At 41.9% G+C, this 16,833-nt stretch overlaps 2 protein-coding genes across 3 annotated transcripts in view; one reads left to right on the top strand and one right to left on the bottom strand.

Annotated features, from left to right (window-relative positions):
* Positions 1–9,153, bottom strand: part of PPP2R2C (protein phosphatase 2 regulatory subunit Bgamma) — a 280,242-nt gene extending 271,089 nt beyond the window's left edge. Inside the window, exons 1-2 of the mRNA XM_065404868.1 lie at positions 9,138–9,153; positions 8,837–8,917 (exon numbers count right to left, since the gene is read on the bottom strand). Coding sequence (XP_065260940.1) covers positions 8,837–8,917; positions 9,138–9,153 — 97 coding nt within the window. The remainder of the gene's footprint in view (positions 1–8,836; positions 8,918–9,137) is intronic.
* Positions 9,154–13,962: 4,809 nt separating this feature from the next.
* MAN2B2 (mannosidase alpha class 2B member 2) overlaps positions 13,963–16,833 on the top strand; it is a 58,220-nt gene continuing 55,349 nt past the window's right edge. For both annotated transcript variants that reach the window (XM_065405134.1, XM_065405135.1), the window contains exon 1: positions 13,963–14,099. In XM_065405134.1, the coding sequence (XP_065261206.1) occupies positions 13,983–14,099 (117 nt within the window). In that variant the 5' untranslated portion in view covers positions 13,963–13,982. The remainder of the gene's footprint in view (positions 14,100–16,833) is intronic.

Consider the following 16,833-nt stretch of genomic DNA (forward strand, 5'->3'; position numbering starts at 1 on the left):
TGCCGCCAGCTAATTAAACAACATATGCACAAACCTCTTATGACACCAAAAATCCAATCCTGTACTTAAAAAAGGTAAATTTTATTAAAAACAAAAAGAAAGAAAATACATTTGGAACTTAGGCTTTTGCTAGATTTTAAAAGAGCAATTCCAAAAATTAAGCACCCAAACTAGCTTCTTGGGGGTTCAGCTTAAAGGTTACAAGCAAACAAAAACCATCTGGGGTTGGCACAGAGGAGATCCACAAGCCAAAATAAAGAAATAACCTGATTGAGATAGGGAATGTTTAGGTAGATGCAATAAGTCCTGCTAGGTATGGAAAATAATTGTTCATAACTGGTTCAAACCTTACACAGCATTCCTGCTTATATCATTGCTGCTCTGTGTCCCTGCAGCCCAGAGAGAACAACAGACAAAGAGAAAGTTTCTTTCCCCATTTTAAAAAGTTCTACCTTCCCCTTGGCTCTTTTGGTCAGGTGGCCACTTTTTTTTCCTTTACCTGGGGGACTTTTTAACCCTTTACAGGTAAAGCAAGTAAAGAACAGCTACCATGAGAGATTTTACAGCTCGCTCGCTGGCTGGCTGTCCATCAAAGGGAGCTATCTCCCCACTTTATTTATCACAAATATATTCATAAATAATCTAGAAAAAGGAATAAACAGTAAGGTAGCAAAATTTGCTGATGACACTATATTACTCAGGATAGTTAAGTCCAAAGCTAACTGCAAAGAGTTATAAAGGGATCTCACCAAACTGGGTGATGGGCAACAAAGTGGCTCATAAAATTCAGTGTTGATAAGAGCAAAGTCATGCACATTGGAAAAAAATAATCCAACTGGATATACAAAAAGGTGGGGTCTAAATTAGCTGTTACCACTCAGGAAAGACCTTGGAGTCATAGTGGATAGTTCTCTGAAAACATCTGCTCAATGTGCAGTGGCAGTCAAAAATCTAACAATGTTAGGAATCATCAGTAGGCCCTACCAAATTCACGGTCCATTTTGGTCAATTTCACAGTCATAGGATTTTTTAAATTGCAAATGTCATGATTTCAGCTATTTAAATCTGAAATGTCACAGTGTTTTAATTGTAGGGGTCCTGACCCAAAAAGAAGTTGTGGAGGGGGTCGCAAGGTTATTGCAGGAGGAGTTGCAAGAGAGCTACTCTTACTTCTGCATTGCTGCTGGTGGAAGCACTGCCTTCAGAGCTGGGCAGCTGGAGAGTGGCGGCTGCTACCCAGGAGCCCAGCTCTGAAGGCAGAGCCACCACCAGTGCAGAAGTAAGGATGACATGGTATGGTATTGCCACCAAGGGCTTTCCCTACACAAACAGCATCCCAAGTTTGGGAAACACTGGGCTAGACGATGACTGGCAGTAGCCTTATACTGAGGTGAGCTGGGGATAGTGGGTGGGGGGGTTCCCTGGGGAGGGGAGACCCTGAGAGAAAGGGGTTACTGTCAGGGGGCAGCACCCGAGTCCAGGGAGGGACATGGGGGCCAAGTGGTAGCAGGACACCGGCCTGCAGAGGGCGCTCGAGGCTGGAGAGCTAATTCCTGAGACAACCAGCAGGAGGCGCCGCAGGGGCGAGTCCCGTACCGTTACACCCTGATTTAGAGCCTGATTTTCAGAAGTGCTGAGAACTTACAACTATGTCAATATTAATTGGGGGTGCTTAGCACCTCTGAAAATCAGGCCCTTCATCTCTGTGTCTCAGTTCATCCATTTGTTAATAGGATATAACCATACCTCTCCCCACACAGCTTTTTGAGGCTTAATTTAATTTAATATGCATAAAATGCTTTGAGATCCTTGGTAAAAAACAGAATGTAAGTGTGAAATACATTTTATTCATGCCAGGTAGAAATAATATCTGAAATAGGGTTTTTGTTTCAACACAGCAAGACTAAATCAAACATGATTATCTTTGCTTTGATTGTTATGTTTAACTTACTGTGCTCTGCATTTTAAATATTCGCTTCTGTTTTCTGTTATGCAAATGAATGTTTTTCATCTCATTTAAATCTATTTTTGGTAAAGAATAATTTTCATTCCTAATCTAAAAGAGAAATGTCACTGTACACAATTCTGGAATCTAATTGATGGAGCACCACAAGGAATTTGCATGCATTCAAAAGTACCAGAAGCAAGTAGTGCCTAGAAACCACATTGATTGGTAGAATATAAATATAGAGATAGATACATGTGCATTTACTGTGGTGTCTAGTATTGTAGATAAGGCCTAAATCATTGTCAGCTGGTGTAGCTACATTGATGCAAACCCTAGTACACACAGACAAGCCACTATGTCCACTAGTGCAGTTTCAAGCAGGAATTTCCAACCTACAAGTATAAGAAATGTCGCAGCCTCCCTCTGAGGGATCGGAACATGAGGTCCTGCAGGAAAAATTCTAGGAGCAGCCTAGCAGCTTATATTTTGTTCTTGTTGTTATTTAAATTCCTATTCATGGCACACTTCAGGAAAGGGAAAAGTTTGGTCTTTATCCAGAGTTCTTATATTTTGCTTGTAGCAAGGATAGAATCCCACCTGCTGAAGTGATGCTTCCTTGTAAGGGCTGTATGCACCTCTGCAAAGAATACAGATTACTGTACATGTCCATAGATATCAGTACCATTTAGTGGAAAAAATGTAATCTAAAAAAATGGAAAAGTGTGTGCCAAATTCATCTCAAAAGTAAACCCACTGAAGTGGATAGATTTACAATGCTAGGTGTTAATTTGGCCCTATAGGTATAAATTGGTCAAACCACACTTGGTTTCCTGCTCTTGTCCTAGCAAGTCATCTTCTCTCTGAAGTTCATCTAATCTCCATGACAAGAAAGAACCACAGAAAGATGTACGAGAGTGCTCTCATTTTAAGTCATGGGTCTTATTGTAAACTGGATTTACAATATCATCACTGATTTCTGAATGGGATTCTTTGTTCCTATATTGAATATTTATGATCTTCTTATTCTTAAGGAATGAGTAAGTCTGGTTCTGGTTCCCGGTCAGTGAATTGGCCTAGTTTGAATCTAATTTATTTAATATTTACTTTTGGGTTTTCAGCAATTTAAATGTTTTCTTTAACACTGAGCTCAAGATAGGCCTTGTTAGCAAGTTAATTGGAAAAAAAAAATAGCACTGAACATACATTTCATTCTGTCCTGTACAGTGTATGATAACTCACTAATCAGAATTATATTAATCTAAGTAGTTTGATACACAAGGATACACAATAGACAAAACCTTCCTTTTCAGGCCTGTAACGTTGCTTTGTGACAGATCTTACTCATCCAAATCTTTAACAACAACAACAACAACAAAAACCACCACAACACAAGAAAATGCTAAGTTATGACAAGTCTCCAACATTACATGCTGCCTGGGAATTATGATAAATGCTTTCAATTACATACCACGATGTTTCCCAAACTTGGGACGCCACTTGTGTAGGGAAAGCCCCTGGCAGGGCGGGCCGGTTTGTTTACCTGCCCTGTCCGCAGGTTCCGCCGATCGCGGCTCCCACTGGCCGTGGTTCACTGCTCCAGGCCAATGGGAGCTGCTGGAAGCGGCGGCCAGTATGTCTCTCGGCCCGCACCACTTCCAGCAGCTCCCATTGGCCTGGAGCAGCGAACCGCGGCCAGTGGGAGCCGTGATCGGCAGAACCCGCGGGTCGGGGCAGGTAAACAAACCGGCCCGCCCTGCCAAGGGCTTTCCCTACACAAACAGCATCCCAAGTTTGGGAAACACTGACATACCATATTGTAGTGGGTTTCTTTGGTATTTTCCACTCTTGTAGGGGAGAAAATACCAAAGAAACCCACTACAGTAGCATTTAGCTTCAAAAAAGGGAACTACACAAAGTTGAGACAGCCAATTAAACAGAAATTAAACGGAACTATCACAAGACTGAAATGCCTGCAAGCTGCATGGAAACTATTTAAAAACACCATATATAAAATAGAGGCTCAAACTAAACGTATACCCCATATAAATAAAAATAAAATAAAATAAAGTAAGAGGACCAACAATATGTCACCATGGCTAAACCAGAGTTAAAGAGGTGGTTAGAGGCAAAAAGACATCCTTTAAAAACTGCAAGTCAAATCCTGATGTGGAAAATAGAAAGGAGCATAAACTCTGACAAGTGTAAAAATATAATTAGGTAGGCCAAAAAATAATCTGAAGAGCAACTACCAAAAGACACAAAAACTAATAGCAAACTTTAAGTACATCAGAAGTAGAAAGGCTTCCAAACAATCAGTTGGGCTACTGGACGATCAAGGTGCTAAACGAGCACTCAAAGAGGACAAAGCCATTGGGTAGAAACTAAATGAATTCTTTGCATCCATCTTCACTGCAGAGGATGTGAGGGAGATTCCCACACCTCAGTCATTCTTTTTAGGTGACAAATCTGAGGAACTGTCCCAGATTGAGGTGTTAATAGAAGAGGTTTTGGAATAAATTAAAAAATTAAACTGTAATAAGTCATGAGGACCAGATGGTATTCACTCAAGAGTTCTGAAGAAACTCAAATATGAAATTGCAGAACTATGGTATGTAACCTATTGCTTAAATGAGCCTCTGTACCAGATGACTGGAGGATAGCTAATGAAACCAATTTTTTTTTTTTTTAATAAAGCTTCAGAACATATCCTGGCAATTACAGGCTGATAAGCCTAACTTCAGTGCCAGGCAAATCAGTAGAGACACAGATGAACACAATATGTTGGGGAAGAGTTAACACAGCTTTTGTAAAGGGAAATCATACCTCACTAGTGTATTAGAATTATTTGAGTGAGTCAACAAGCATGTGGACAAGGGTGATCCAGTTGATATAGAATACTTGGACCTTCAGAAAGCCTTTGACAAGTTCCTACATCAAAGTCTCTTAAGCAAACTAAGTAGTCATGGGATAAGAGGGAAGATCATCTCATGGATCAGTAACTGGTTAAAAGATAGGAAACCAAAGATAAGAATAAGTAGTCCATTTTCAGAATGGAGAGGGGTAAATTGTAGGATCCCCCAAGGATCTGTACTGGGACCTGTGTTGTTCAACATTGTCAGGGCTGAATCTCAACTCTGGCACTTAGAGTACAGAAGGTGGGGGCCCGCACGGATTCTAAAAATTAATACAAGCCTGGAGTGGCAAGTATTAAACTCCCAAGGTTACAGCTTTTCTCTGACCGTGGCTTGGTAAACGCTGCCACCACCCCAAAAAAACCACACCCTTGGACCCAAGAAGGAGCACTTGGGAATTCCTCCCTGTGGGGTACCCTCAAGCCCTTTCACACACCCCCTCCCTCCGGGGAAGAGCTGAGAAAGAAAACAAAGGAAATTAGTGATTGCCGCCAGCTAATTAAACAACATATGCACAAACCTCTTATGACACCAAAAATCCAATCCTGTACTTAAAAAAGGTAAATTTTATTAAAAACAAAAAGAAAGAAAATACATTTGGAACTTAGGCTTTTGCTAGATTTTAAAAGAGCAATTCCAAAAATTAAGCACCCAAACTAGCTTCTTGGGGGTTCAGCTTAAAGGTTACAAGCAAACAAAAACCATCTGGGGTTGGCACAGAGGAGATCCACAAGCCAAAATAAAGAAATAACCTGATTGAGATAGGGAATGTTTAGGTAGATGCAATAAGTCCTGCTAGGTATGGAAAATAATTGTTCATAACTGGTTCAAACCTTACACAGCATTCCTGCTTATATCATTGCTGCTCTGTGTCCCTGCAGCCCAGAGAGAACAACAGACAAAGAGAAAGTTTCTTTCCCCATTTTAAAAAGTTCTACCTTCCCCTTGGCTCTTTTGGTCAGGTGGCCACTTTTTTTTCCTTTACCTGGGGGACTTTTTAACCCTTTACAGGTAAAGCAAGTAAAGAACAGCTACCATGAGAGATTTTACAGCTCGCTCGCTGGCTGGCTGTCCATCAAAGGGAGCTATCTCCCCACTTTATTTATCACAAATATATTCATAAATAATCTAGAAAAAGGAATAAACAGTAAGGTAGCAAAATTTGCTGATGACACTATATTACTCAGGATAGTTAAGTCCAAAGCTAACTGCAAAGAGTTATAAAGGGATCTCACCAAACTGGGTGATGGGCAACAAAGTGGCTCATAAAATTCAGTGTTGATAAGAGCAAAGTCATGCACATTGGAAAAAAATAATCCAACTGGATATACAAAAAGGTGGGGTCTAAATTAGCTGTTACCACTCAGGAAAGACCTTGGAGTCATAGTGGATAGTTCTCTGAAAACATCTGCTCAATGTGCAGTGGCAGTCAAAAATCTAACAATGTTAGGAATCATCAGTAGGCCCTACCAAATTCACGGTCCATTTTGGTCAATTTCACAGTCATAGGATTTTTTAAATTGCAAATGTCATGATTTCAGCTATTTAAATCTGAAATGTCACAGTGTTTTAATTGTAGGGGTCCTGACCCAAAAAGAAGTTGTGGAGGGGGTCGCAAGGTTATTGCAGGAGGAGTTGCAAGAGAGCTACTCTTACTTCTGCATTGCTGCTGGTGGAAGCACTGCCTTCAGAGCTGGGCAGCTGGAGAGTGGCGGCTGCTACCCAGGAGCCCAGCTCTGAAGGCAGAGCCACCACCAGTGCAGAAGTAAGGATGACATGGTATGGTATTGCCACCCTTACTTCTGCGCTGCTGCTGGCAGCGTGCTGCCTTCAGAGCTGAGTGCCCGTCCAACACATGCTGCTCTCCAGCTGCCCAGCTCTGAAGGCAGTGCAGAAGAAAGAATGGCAATACCGTGACCCTCCTGAAATAACCTTGCAACCCCCCTGCAACTCACTTTTGTGTCAGGGCCCCCAATTTGAGATACACTGGTCTCCCCCCCAATGAAATCTGTATAGTATAGGGTAAAAGCACACAAAAGACCAGATTTCACAAGGGGAGCCCAGATTTCATGGTCCATGATGTGTTTTTCATGGCCGTGAATTTGGTAGGGGCCTAATCATTAGGGGAAAAGATATATAATAAGACAAAACATATCTTAATGCCTCTATATAAATCCAAGGTACACCCACACATCAAATACTGCATGCAGTTCTAATCGCCCCATCTCAAAAAAAAGATACATTAAAATTGGAAAATGCACACAGAAGGGCAACAAAAATGATTAGGGGTATGGAACAGCTTCCATACAATAAGTAATTAGAAAGACTGGGACTGTTCAGCTAAGAAAAGAGACAATTAAGGGGGGGATATGATAGAGGTGTATAAAATCATGAATGGTGTGGAGAAAAATGAATAAGGAAGTGTTATTTATCCCTTCCCAAAGCACAAGAACCAGGGTCATGCAACAAAATTAATAGGCAGCAAACAAACAAAAGGAAGTACTTCTTTACACAATGCACAGTCAACCTGTGGAACTCATTGCCAGGGGACATTGTGAATGCCAAAAGCATCACTGGGTTTAAAAAAGAATTAAATAAGTTCATGGAGGATAGGTCCATTAATTGCTACTAGAGAAGATTGTCAGGATGCAACCCATGCTTCGGGTGTCCCTAAACTTCTGACTGCAAGAAGCTGGGACTGGATGACAGGGGATGGATCACTTGATAATTGCCCTGTTCTGTTCATTCCCTCTGCATGATCTGCACTGACCACTGTCAGAAAACAAGATATTGGACTAGATGGACCATTCGTCTAACCCAATATGTCCCCTCTTATTTCTTAAATTTACATTCCCTCCCAGCAACCATTTCCACCTCCAAATATTTTTTATCATATCTGGGCAGCTGAGCTGTTCACACAAAAAAACTGTATCTATTGTGAATAACATCATCTTCTGATTAACCAACCTCTAGCACAAGAAATACAAAACAAAAACCTAAAACCAACTTGTAAAATATACCGTGGAACTTAAGCTATGGTGGTATAAGTTTAGCAGAGAAAAGTACATGTAGCCCACAGCCATTACCAAATTTTAATTCACTACTAAAATGCTGAATCTAAATCCCACCTGGAAGCATATCCACTTTGCAAATCCAAATAGCCAAATATAGGCAAAAATCACTCCTGATCCATCATGCAGACAGCAAATGCAGAATCCTAAGAAATCTATGCCACAAATGCAACAAATCATCATGTTAAGGCCCTTATTCCATATAATTCACATACCACTGAAAAATCAATGGTACCACTGAAACATGCTCCTTAGTAGCATATAATAAAACAGATTGTATCATACAGGCTGACATTTGTTCTGTTTTTACATTTCTGCATATTCAAAATCATATGTAATAACATTATTTCTTCTTACACAAAAAGAGAGGCTATTCTGTATTCGGTCACTCGTACCATAAACAAATACATTCCAGGTTACCTCCAATTCCTCTTTCAGTGTTGAAAAGAAAAATTAAAATATTACAACCAGATATTGCAAGGCCTCACTCAAGTCAGTAGTCTACTAATTTCAAGGGTTAATCCAGTCAATAAAGGATGACAAGCTGGACCCTTAGTTACCAAACCAGATGCTCCCTAACAAAACAAAAAGAGTTGAAACATTTTCCAAGGCCTTTATGTATTCCAACAATGCAAAATGTTAGAATCCACCCACGGCTAGCCAAGAACAGTAACATTTCTCCATCTTTCTGAATGTGTCACACAGAGATGTACACCTCACATCTTTCCAAACCAGCCCACAGCTCTTAGGTTGCCTCTTTCTCCATCATTACAGCAGGGTTCCCCTCATCTAGACATGGATGAGTTTAAGTCAATTAGATAGGATACACATGCCCAAAGAGCTCTGTTGTTGTAGGGCAGGGCTTTTTGCAAAGACCAAACATCATCTGTTCAAGCATCGCTTACCTTCGGAGACCTCAAACTGTGCCGTTCCATTGAGCTGATACAGGCACCAATCAACTGCATCCTCGCCAGGGGGGCAGCCAACTAGTCAAACAAGCAAAGCTACAGTCAATAACTGTGCAGCTCACACCTTAGTGCTCCCCCACAGAAGGCCGAGGAGAGGAAAGAGGGAGGAAGGCTGGTGAGGAGGACAGGAGAAAGGAGTGAGGGGGAAGGAACAGAGAAAGGGGAGAGTTAGGAGAGATCGAGGAAGAGGAGAGATGGCTGAGAGGTGCCTGGGGGAAGGGAGAACGGTTCCAAATACCCTGCTTTTGGGACATGTGTGTTGCCCTCCGAGAGGCGCCCGGAACTGCTCTTTGCTTTGCTCTCGCTGCCAAGCGCTCGGGGCGCCTCCTCCTTCTCCCGGCGGAGCGGGTGGTGCTTGCCGGCAGCGCAGGCTGACTTGGGGCGCCCAGAGAAGGCTCCGCCCGGAGATCCCGGAGAAGGCGACGGCGCAGCCTCCCCACGGCACTGGGCACGGAGAGGCCGCAAAGCAGCCCCAACAGGTGTGAGCGGAGTCCGGGTTTGGAGGGGAATTGGCCCGGGCACGGGGCTACACCACCAGGGGGCGGAGGCTGCATGCTGGTGAGGGGGCCGCAGGAATGTACTGGGGGGAGGCGGGGCCGTGTCAAGGTGTGTGGACGTGGGCGTGTCAAAGCGGGGAGCATCCACCAGGCCGTCAGAGCCTGCGTGTGCGGGGAGGGGGAGATCTGCGTGGGTGGGTGTCAGCCCCAGGCATGAAGCCAACATCCTTAGTTACCTCAAGCCCGTTTCTGGGTATGGCCTCACTAATGAGGTTTTTTAACTGAAGTTAATTGATGCCAAGTAATATGTTATTCTGGGCACGCCACAAACATCTTCCCTACTAGGACCCCCCAGGTAAAAAGCACAAAGGCTTGAGGAGCATCCAGACTACCAGGTGCAGAAGGGTTACCTATCTGGAGTTAACTGGTGATCAAGTCAAGACAAATCACTCTAGTGTAGACAGGGGTGCTGGAACAATTAGTATAGTGGGGGTGCTGAGAGCCATTGACCCAAACTGTAAACCCTGTATATGATGGGAACCACTTCAAACCAGGGGGTGCGGTAGCACCCCTAGTTCCAGCCTATGGGTGTAGGCAAGGCATTCTTCATAGACACACAACACCTGCACAAGAGGAGCCTAGGGACTTACATTCACACCCTGCTGCCTGCTACCCTCCTGTGTCCTAGGATTGCAGGGGTGTTAATTGCCCACTTCATTCTCCATGGTCTCCTACAACATATGTGAACCCCTGATGCTAGCAAACTGTCTCACCTTGTATTTAGCTTGGGTACTCTGGTTACCTGCCCCAGACTTGAGGAAGAGATCTGTGAAGCTCAAAAACATGTCCCTTCCATCAGCAGAAGTTAATCCAATAAAAGATATTACCCTGCCATTCTTGTCAGTTTTCATAGAGAAAATCCTGAGCTGTGAGGTTCAGATATGAATCTGGGCCTCCCTTAAGTATCAAGGAGAAAGGATGTGTGATTTCAGTTCAAGCCCCTATCTGGCTTCATGCATACATGATGTATGATCACTATGAAAAACAAGACCATTACCATTTGCTAAAATTGACTTTACTGCAGCATTCAAAGCATTCCTAGACTTGGGCCATTCAGCAAATATGATGAGTAAGTGCTGCATCTACCACTGTCATATATATGTATGCACACGCGCTGGTTGCATGTGAATGTTTTTGTACACTGAGACCATTGTCAGATTACAGTAAACCACACACTGTAAATTTCCATATTCCTGCATACACATACACTAAAAACAATTCTGGGGGGGAATTAAATGTACATTAAATGTTCTGTTCACCAGGTGGTATTTTTGGCATATGATTTAATACTAAGCTTCTGAGTTATTAGTTTACAGCTGGCAGCAGCATCTTGCTGAAGTATTCTCGCCTTTCTAGGTGATCATATGTCAGAGGCCCTCATTTTTTATGGAAGTATGGTGAGACCAGTGTTCTTTGCATGGGCAAATGATAAAAATCACAAACATACAGTAGAGAGAGAATATTACCAGCCCTGGACTGAAGGCCAGCCACAGAAAAAAGTATCAAGCTTGCCCTGTTGTGGCATAATCACACTGGGCTCGCCTCTAGTTTTTGCCAGTTGTGTGGCAGTTTATGTGGCTTGGAATAAGCATTTTCTTCTGTACATTTTCTGCTTGCCATGCTTAGTCTCACCCAGCTTGCCATGCCCATTTTCCTATCCACCGTTCTATGTGGTCTTCTGGCACTGGGAGTTTTTTGTGCACTTGCACTGAGCACTGCATAATTTGACTAATTCCCTTGTCCCACCCAAATTATTTTCCACTCAAATTTCTCTCCCCATTTATTCTGTTCCACACAAGGTAATGGAATATTTGGGCCCTTGTGAAAACGTAGGGAAAGGACTTAGCCATTCAGAAATAAATATGTGTAGTAGGTTTAAGATGAAAGCAATGTATTTTCCAGAAATCCTCAGCTACTTTTAGAAATAAATCAAAATGCCTGTGTTTAACCCCTCCTGTGACAATAACCCAAATCACCCAGGGTTATAATGCCTATTGAAGTATAGTCAGCAATATTAATGCATTTAGATATTGTATGTCCCTGGGCCACATTTGCTGGATATTCACTTGTTTTCTGGGAACTGAAAAGGTTAATGAAGAAAGATATGTTGATGATTAAGAGGAGAGAGGAAATTTTTGCAGCTGTTTCAAGCCTAAACTTCATCCAGCTACTTTCAGTACTATTGACTCCATCTACAAAATACCTGTAGACCATGATTGTACTTCATGCAAAATATTCTAGCCAATAAAATCGACCTTGGCACTTCAGCAGTTTTATTTTCTCATAGTGTTTTGGGAGAAGTCATTTCACAGTCCACCACGTTAGCTGGCAAATTAATGGCCCTACTCTGAGAGAACTTATCTGAAAGTGGATTTAAGCAGAAATGAGTCTCACTCTGTGTAACTCAATAAAACTGCCTAACATTGATAAAGTGCTTTTCATTCAGAACATCAAACTACTTTACAAACTCTCTGTATACACATAACTTACTGGCTCTTCATCTGGGGTTTTACACTGCACAATTTTTTTTCTCTTTTTTAAGAAGGGACAGAACCTGATGTCAGTTGTAGTGAAGTAAATCTGTCCATACAGATGTCTTGGATTAAGGCTGATCTACATATGAGCTTCCACCAAAATAACAATTCAATTTTAATTCATGCCTTTTGTTATTTTGGAGCAATTCTCTGTGTGGGTATATGTGTATATGTATAGTATGAAAGTACTTTGGGACTGTTTGGTGCAGAACATGCTATATAAACACAAATTACTTAGAATAGTTCACATATGTCAGTTACTCAGGGAAAGGATTTTAACCAAACTCAGACATAAGATGTGTAATTATATTACATTATATTAACATTTGACCTACAGAGGGTCTGGGGAAGATAGACAAGTTCTCCCACAACACACCACAAACCAATTCCTAGAGCTGCTCCAGGTAGTGAGGCACTAAGGATACACACCCAGAAATCCTAGCATGAAACACATATAACTGCAGTGCCAGCATGGACACAAATACACTGGGTATGGGTGCGAGCAGCTCTGCAGTGTGGACTCTTGGTGGTGGGCGTGGCTAACATACGATAGCACTGAGGTAACTAAATCAGTTTCTAATCCAGTTTTGTTAAATTGGTGCACAAACTGTATGTAAACAAGACCTCAGGTACATATAACATACCTATGACCTTGGTATCTAAGCACCAATTTCAACTGTTACTTCAGTTTTGCATTAGTGTAAATGAGATCAGAAAACAGTCTGAAATGTTTTAGCTTGTCCATCAGAAATTATAAGGTGAATTTTACGTAGACATAATTTACCCAAAGCAGAATTTGACCAGGATACTGTGGGGAACACTCCTATGCTTTTTGATAACCAGAAGCCTTATCAGAAATAGGGTGTTATTTTGGTCTTCAGTGCTCTGTCTGTATATTGATTAATCATGGGCTTATGATATCACACCCCAAACTGGTATAACACTGCCTCTTTGGGTGCGAATCCCATGCAGCATCTCTGGATGACGTGCTCTATCTTTCCCATTGGTGTCAGTGGGGCACCAGACAGAATCAGGACTCTGCCTATGCAATTCACAACACAAACCTAGGACCATAGGGTGTGATCTTGCTTATATAAAACTATCATTGTTTTTAATGGAGCCGGAGTGGGTCCATAGTGTAAAATAAAACTTAATTTTGATTGGAAATGTAGAAAATTTCAAGTCTTGGAGTCTGGACTTTAGAGCCCTTTAACATTTTTGAGCCATCAGCCATTCAGAAACAAATTTTATGAAAAAGGTTTTTTAAAAGAAAAGTTATAAATTGTTTGAGATTATGAAAGAAAGTTTGTCTGAATATTTAAGTCTCTGAAAATTAATATCACATTTGCCAACAATATATAATAAGAGCTACTCAGTTCTGCAGTTTTGGATGGGCAGTTTCTTGCACATAGCTGCAATTTAATATTTGTAAAACTCCATGTCTGTACAGTGCGGAGCATACAGAGGGTGCTCTACAAGTACAACAATGCAAAATATGGGACATCATTGTCTCCCTTGTAAATATTACTAGACTTGCCAAAACCTTCCTCATTTGGAGGGAGGCGGCTGCCTTGTTTTCGTTTAATTGTATGGCACGTTTTAAAAAGCATCTCCCTCTGGTGATAAAGTCTCTTGCTGTGTTTCAGGGAGTCATGTAAAAATTGTGATCATTCTTTGAAATCTCCTTAATATTGCTGAGCGGGTAGGTATTTTCCAGCTTTGAATGCTGCGATCCCCGACTCTTCTCCCCCCTGCGTGGTTTGCTTTTACTTACCACTCAGATAATAGCGCTAGAGGCCCCCGCTCCCATGGCCCACGGCATCCTGGAGGAGGCGTGGTTGCATGCTGGGGGCGGGAGGAGCACAGGCTGTGGCCCTGTGTAGCTTGCCGTAGTGCTGCGGCGCAGGGGGGGTGCGGAAGTCGGGCTGTAGTAGCCGCTGCAATGTTGCAGGCGGTTCCCAGCTGATTGTTGCACCGGGTGTGCGGCGCACAATGTATCTCCTGCTGGCGTTCCTCAGCCTGATCCCGCGGGCGGCTTGCCTGGGGGAGCTGAAGGCTTTTGTGGTCGCTCACAGCCACATGGACGTTGGCTGGGTTTACACCGTGCAGGTAGCTCCCTCCAGTATTGTCTGTGCTTTCGGTTCACTCTTCTGCTTCTCTCTGTGCTTACTTGAGTGCCTGCAGGGAATCCAGGGGGGTCAGATCAGCCACCCGGAGATAAATCTCCTATCGGCACCCGGTTGGTGCCCCCGTGTTTGCATGAGCCCAGTGAGGTTTGCGTCCTGGCTCTTTGTTTGTTTATTCACCCATCCATCTGATTACTACTTTTATGTGAGGTGTTGCCCTGTTTGTAAAAATCAACAGAGGGTCCAGTGGCACCTTTGAGACTAACAGTTAGTCTCAAAGGTGCCACTGGACCCTCTGTTGCTTTTTACAGATTCAGACTAACACGGCTATCCCTCTGATACTTGCCCTGTTTGTGTTTCCTCTCCCCATGCCTTCCCCAGCAGTGACAAAAAGTAGTTTCAAACGCAGGGCAGTGACCCTAAGGCAAATCAGTTCTGTAACTGGCTCCGATGGGAGGCTTCACTTCTGCTTTTTTCCCACTGCTGTAAGCTACAGGCGGGATCTTTTCAGGCGGGATCTTTTCCTCCGTGCGCGTTTGGGGTGCTCGGTGGACATAGAACTAGGCCCTACCATAACTCTATCAGGGATTCTCAAACTGTGGGTCAGGACCCCTCCGGGTCACAAAGTTATTACATGGGGGGTCGCAAGCAGTCAGCCTTCACCCCAAGCCCCCTTTTGCTTCCAGCATTTATAATGGTGTTAAACATATTAAAAAGTGTTAGTCTCTAAGGTGCCACAAGTACTCCTGTTATTTTTGCGGATACAGACTAACACGGCTGCTACTCTGAAACCATTAAAAAGTGTGTTTAATTTATAAAGGGGGTTGCACTCGGAGGCTTGCTATGTGAAAGGGGTCACCAGTACAAAAGTTTGAGAACCACTGCTCTACATTCTCTAAGGTCCTGTCTGTAAAACAAAACGAACCATGTAACAGAAGTTTAGCTGAGATACAGTATTCTCCCCTTATGCCCACACCTGCTTCAAGGATAGTTCTGTCTTGTTGTGTAGACTGAGATTTGTACAGGGAAAGAGCACAGTTCGGGTAAATGCTCCAGGCCCAGCCAGAGGATGGCAGTGTGGTTGTGCACTTCCACCAGTGATAGCAACAGTGGGAACTCTGGAGTAGACAAGGCTGGGAAGCCACATTTTCCATTTAGTCAGGTTTAAACCAATGTAGTATCTCCATTCAGTAACCTTCAGTTAAACTGGAGCAACTTCTGTCTGTAGACATGCCCTAATGATGACAGCATTTGGAAGTTACTGCACAATGGGTATAGTCAAGGCCCTTCATTTTCATTTTTTATTTTGTTTAAATTAAAATTTCCCAGGAAATTAAAAATGAGTGAAAATAGATGCACTAAATTAACATTTTTGGGTAAATATCAGTTAATATTGGGAGATGGGAGGACAGAAAAAATGCAACAGAGAAAAGGAAGAGTATTGAATGTAAAAGCAGTGCTTTATTTAATGAACTGTACATTACCAGTATGTACACATATGCACGTGTTGTATACAATCTTCCACTACATTGCTTTATTTTAACAGATAGCTTAACAATCATATTTTCATTATCTAAAATTGGGGTGAAAATAGGTTAAAAAATGAATAATAGCTTTTGTAAAACCCTGGATTTTTTTTTTTTTTTTTATCGGTAAAAACTGAAAACAAAGGGCCTTAGGTAAAACTTAGGTTTCAGGACCTACAGAGTGAAGCCAAGGATTTAAATAATGTTTACAGGGTTTTGTTTGTTTTTCTGGGGTTTGGTTGGTTTTCCGTCCTGGAAGCTAGACGTGCAAGAATTAGCCTGCGAAAATCATAATGAATCCATAATGAATACCTGCTCATATTGATTCACTTAGATCATTCACATTATATTTGAGTCAGGAAAGTTATGGAGAGGGCATGATTAATTTAGAAATGTGTATACATGACTCTTTGATTTTGTTTGTGTATTTATTTGAGAAGACATTCCTGATGCAATTTTTAAGAAGAAGAAAACATTTCTGGAGTATGTCTGGAGCTACACTTTCATCATTCAACGATTCCATGTGCTGGGATTGTTGTTGATGGGTCGGCCAGATGAGAAATTGTGATTATTATTATTTTAATATTCTTGTATGATTCTTTTACAGGAGTTATAAGGGGATGAGGGAAGCATACTAGAAAGAGACATTGAGGAGGTGTTGGAGCCTAGCAGTGTAGAAGGAAGTTAACAAAATAGTTTCAGCTAAATAAGTGAAATACTAAGCAAAATAAATCAAACAGCTCCTTAATAGCTTTCATGTCTTCTTTTCTAAATACTGTCTCAGTTAGTTATATAGATCCCTTTAGTTATACGAATGATGTTTCAGACACTTTACATACTAGATAGGCAAGGAATCAGAATTTTTTCTGGGAGCTTTTCTTCTGATAGCATGATGGGGAATCACTGCAGTTATTTTATTTTATTTTTTTAAACAAGGTTACTGAATTATTCCTTTAGTATCTCAACTCATACCCAGTAACAGCATGGAAGAACACAGAAGCACTTTGTATTTTGGATCTGTCAGTGGGTGAAGATTCCTCCAAAAGAAATGAAACTTTAATTATCAGTTTCTAAGACAAAATTGCTTGAGGCTTCAGCTCCTCTATTATTAAATCATGAGCATCAATGATTCCTTTGGTCAAAAACCATAGAGAATATCTATAGATCCTTTCAAGTGCTTCTCTAATAAAG

The sequence above is a fragment of the Emys orbicularis genome, chromosome 5 (genome assembly GCF_028017835.1).
Source record: "Emys orbicularis isolate rEmyOrb1 chromosome 5, rEmyOrb1.hap1, whole genome shotgun sequence".
In the NCBI taxonomy this organism is placed as follows: Eukaryota; Metazoa; Chordata; order Testudines; family Emydidae; genus Emys; species Emys orbicularis.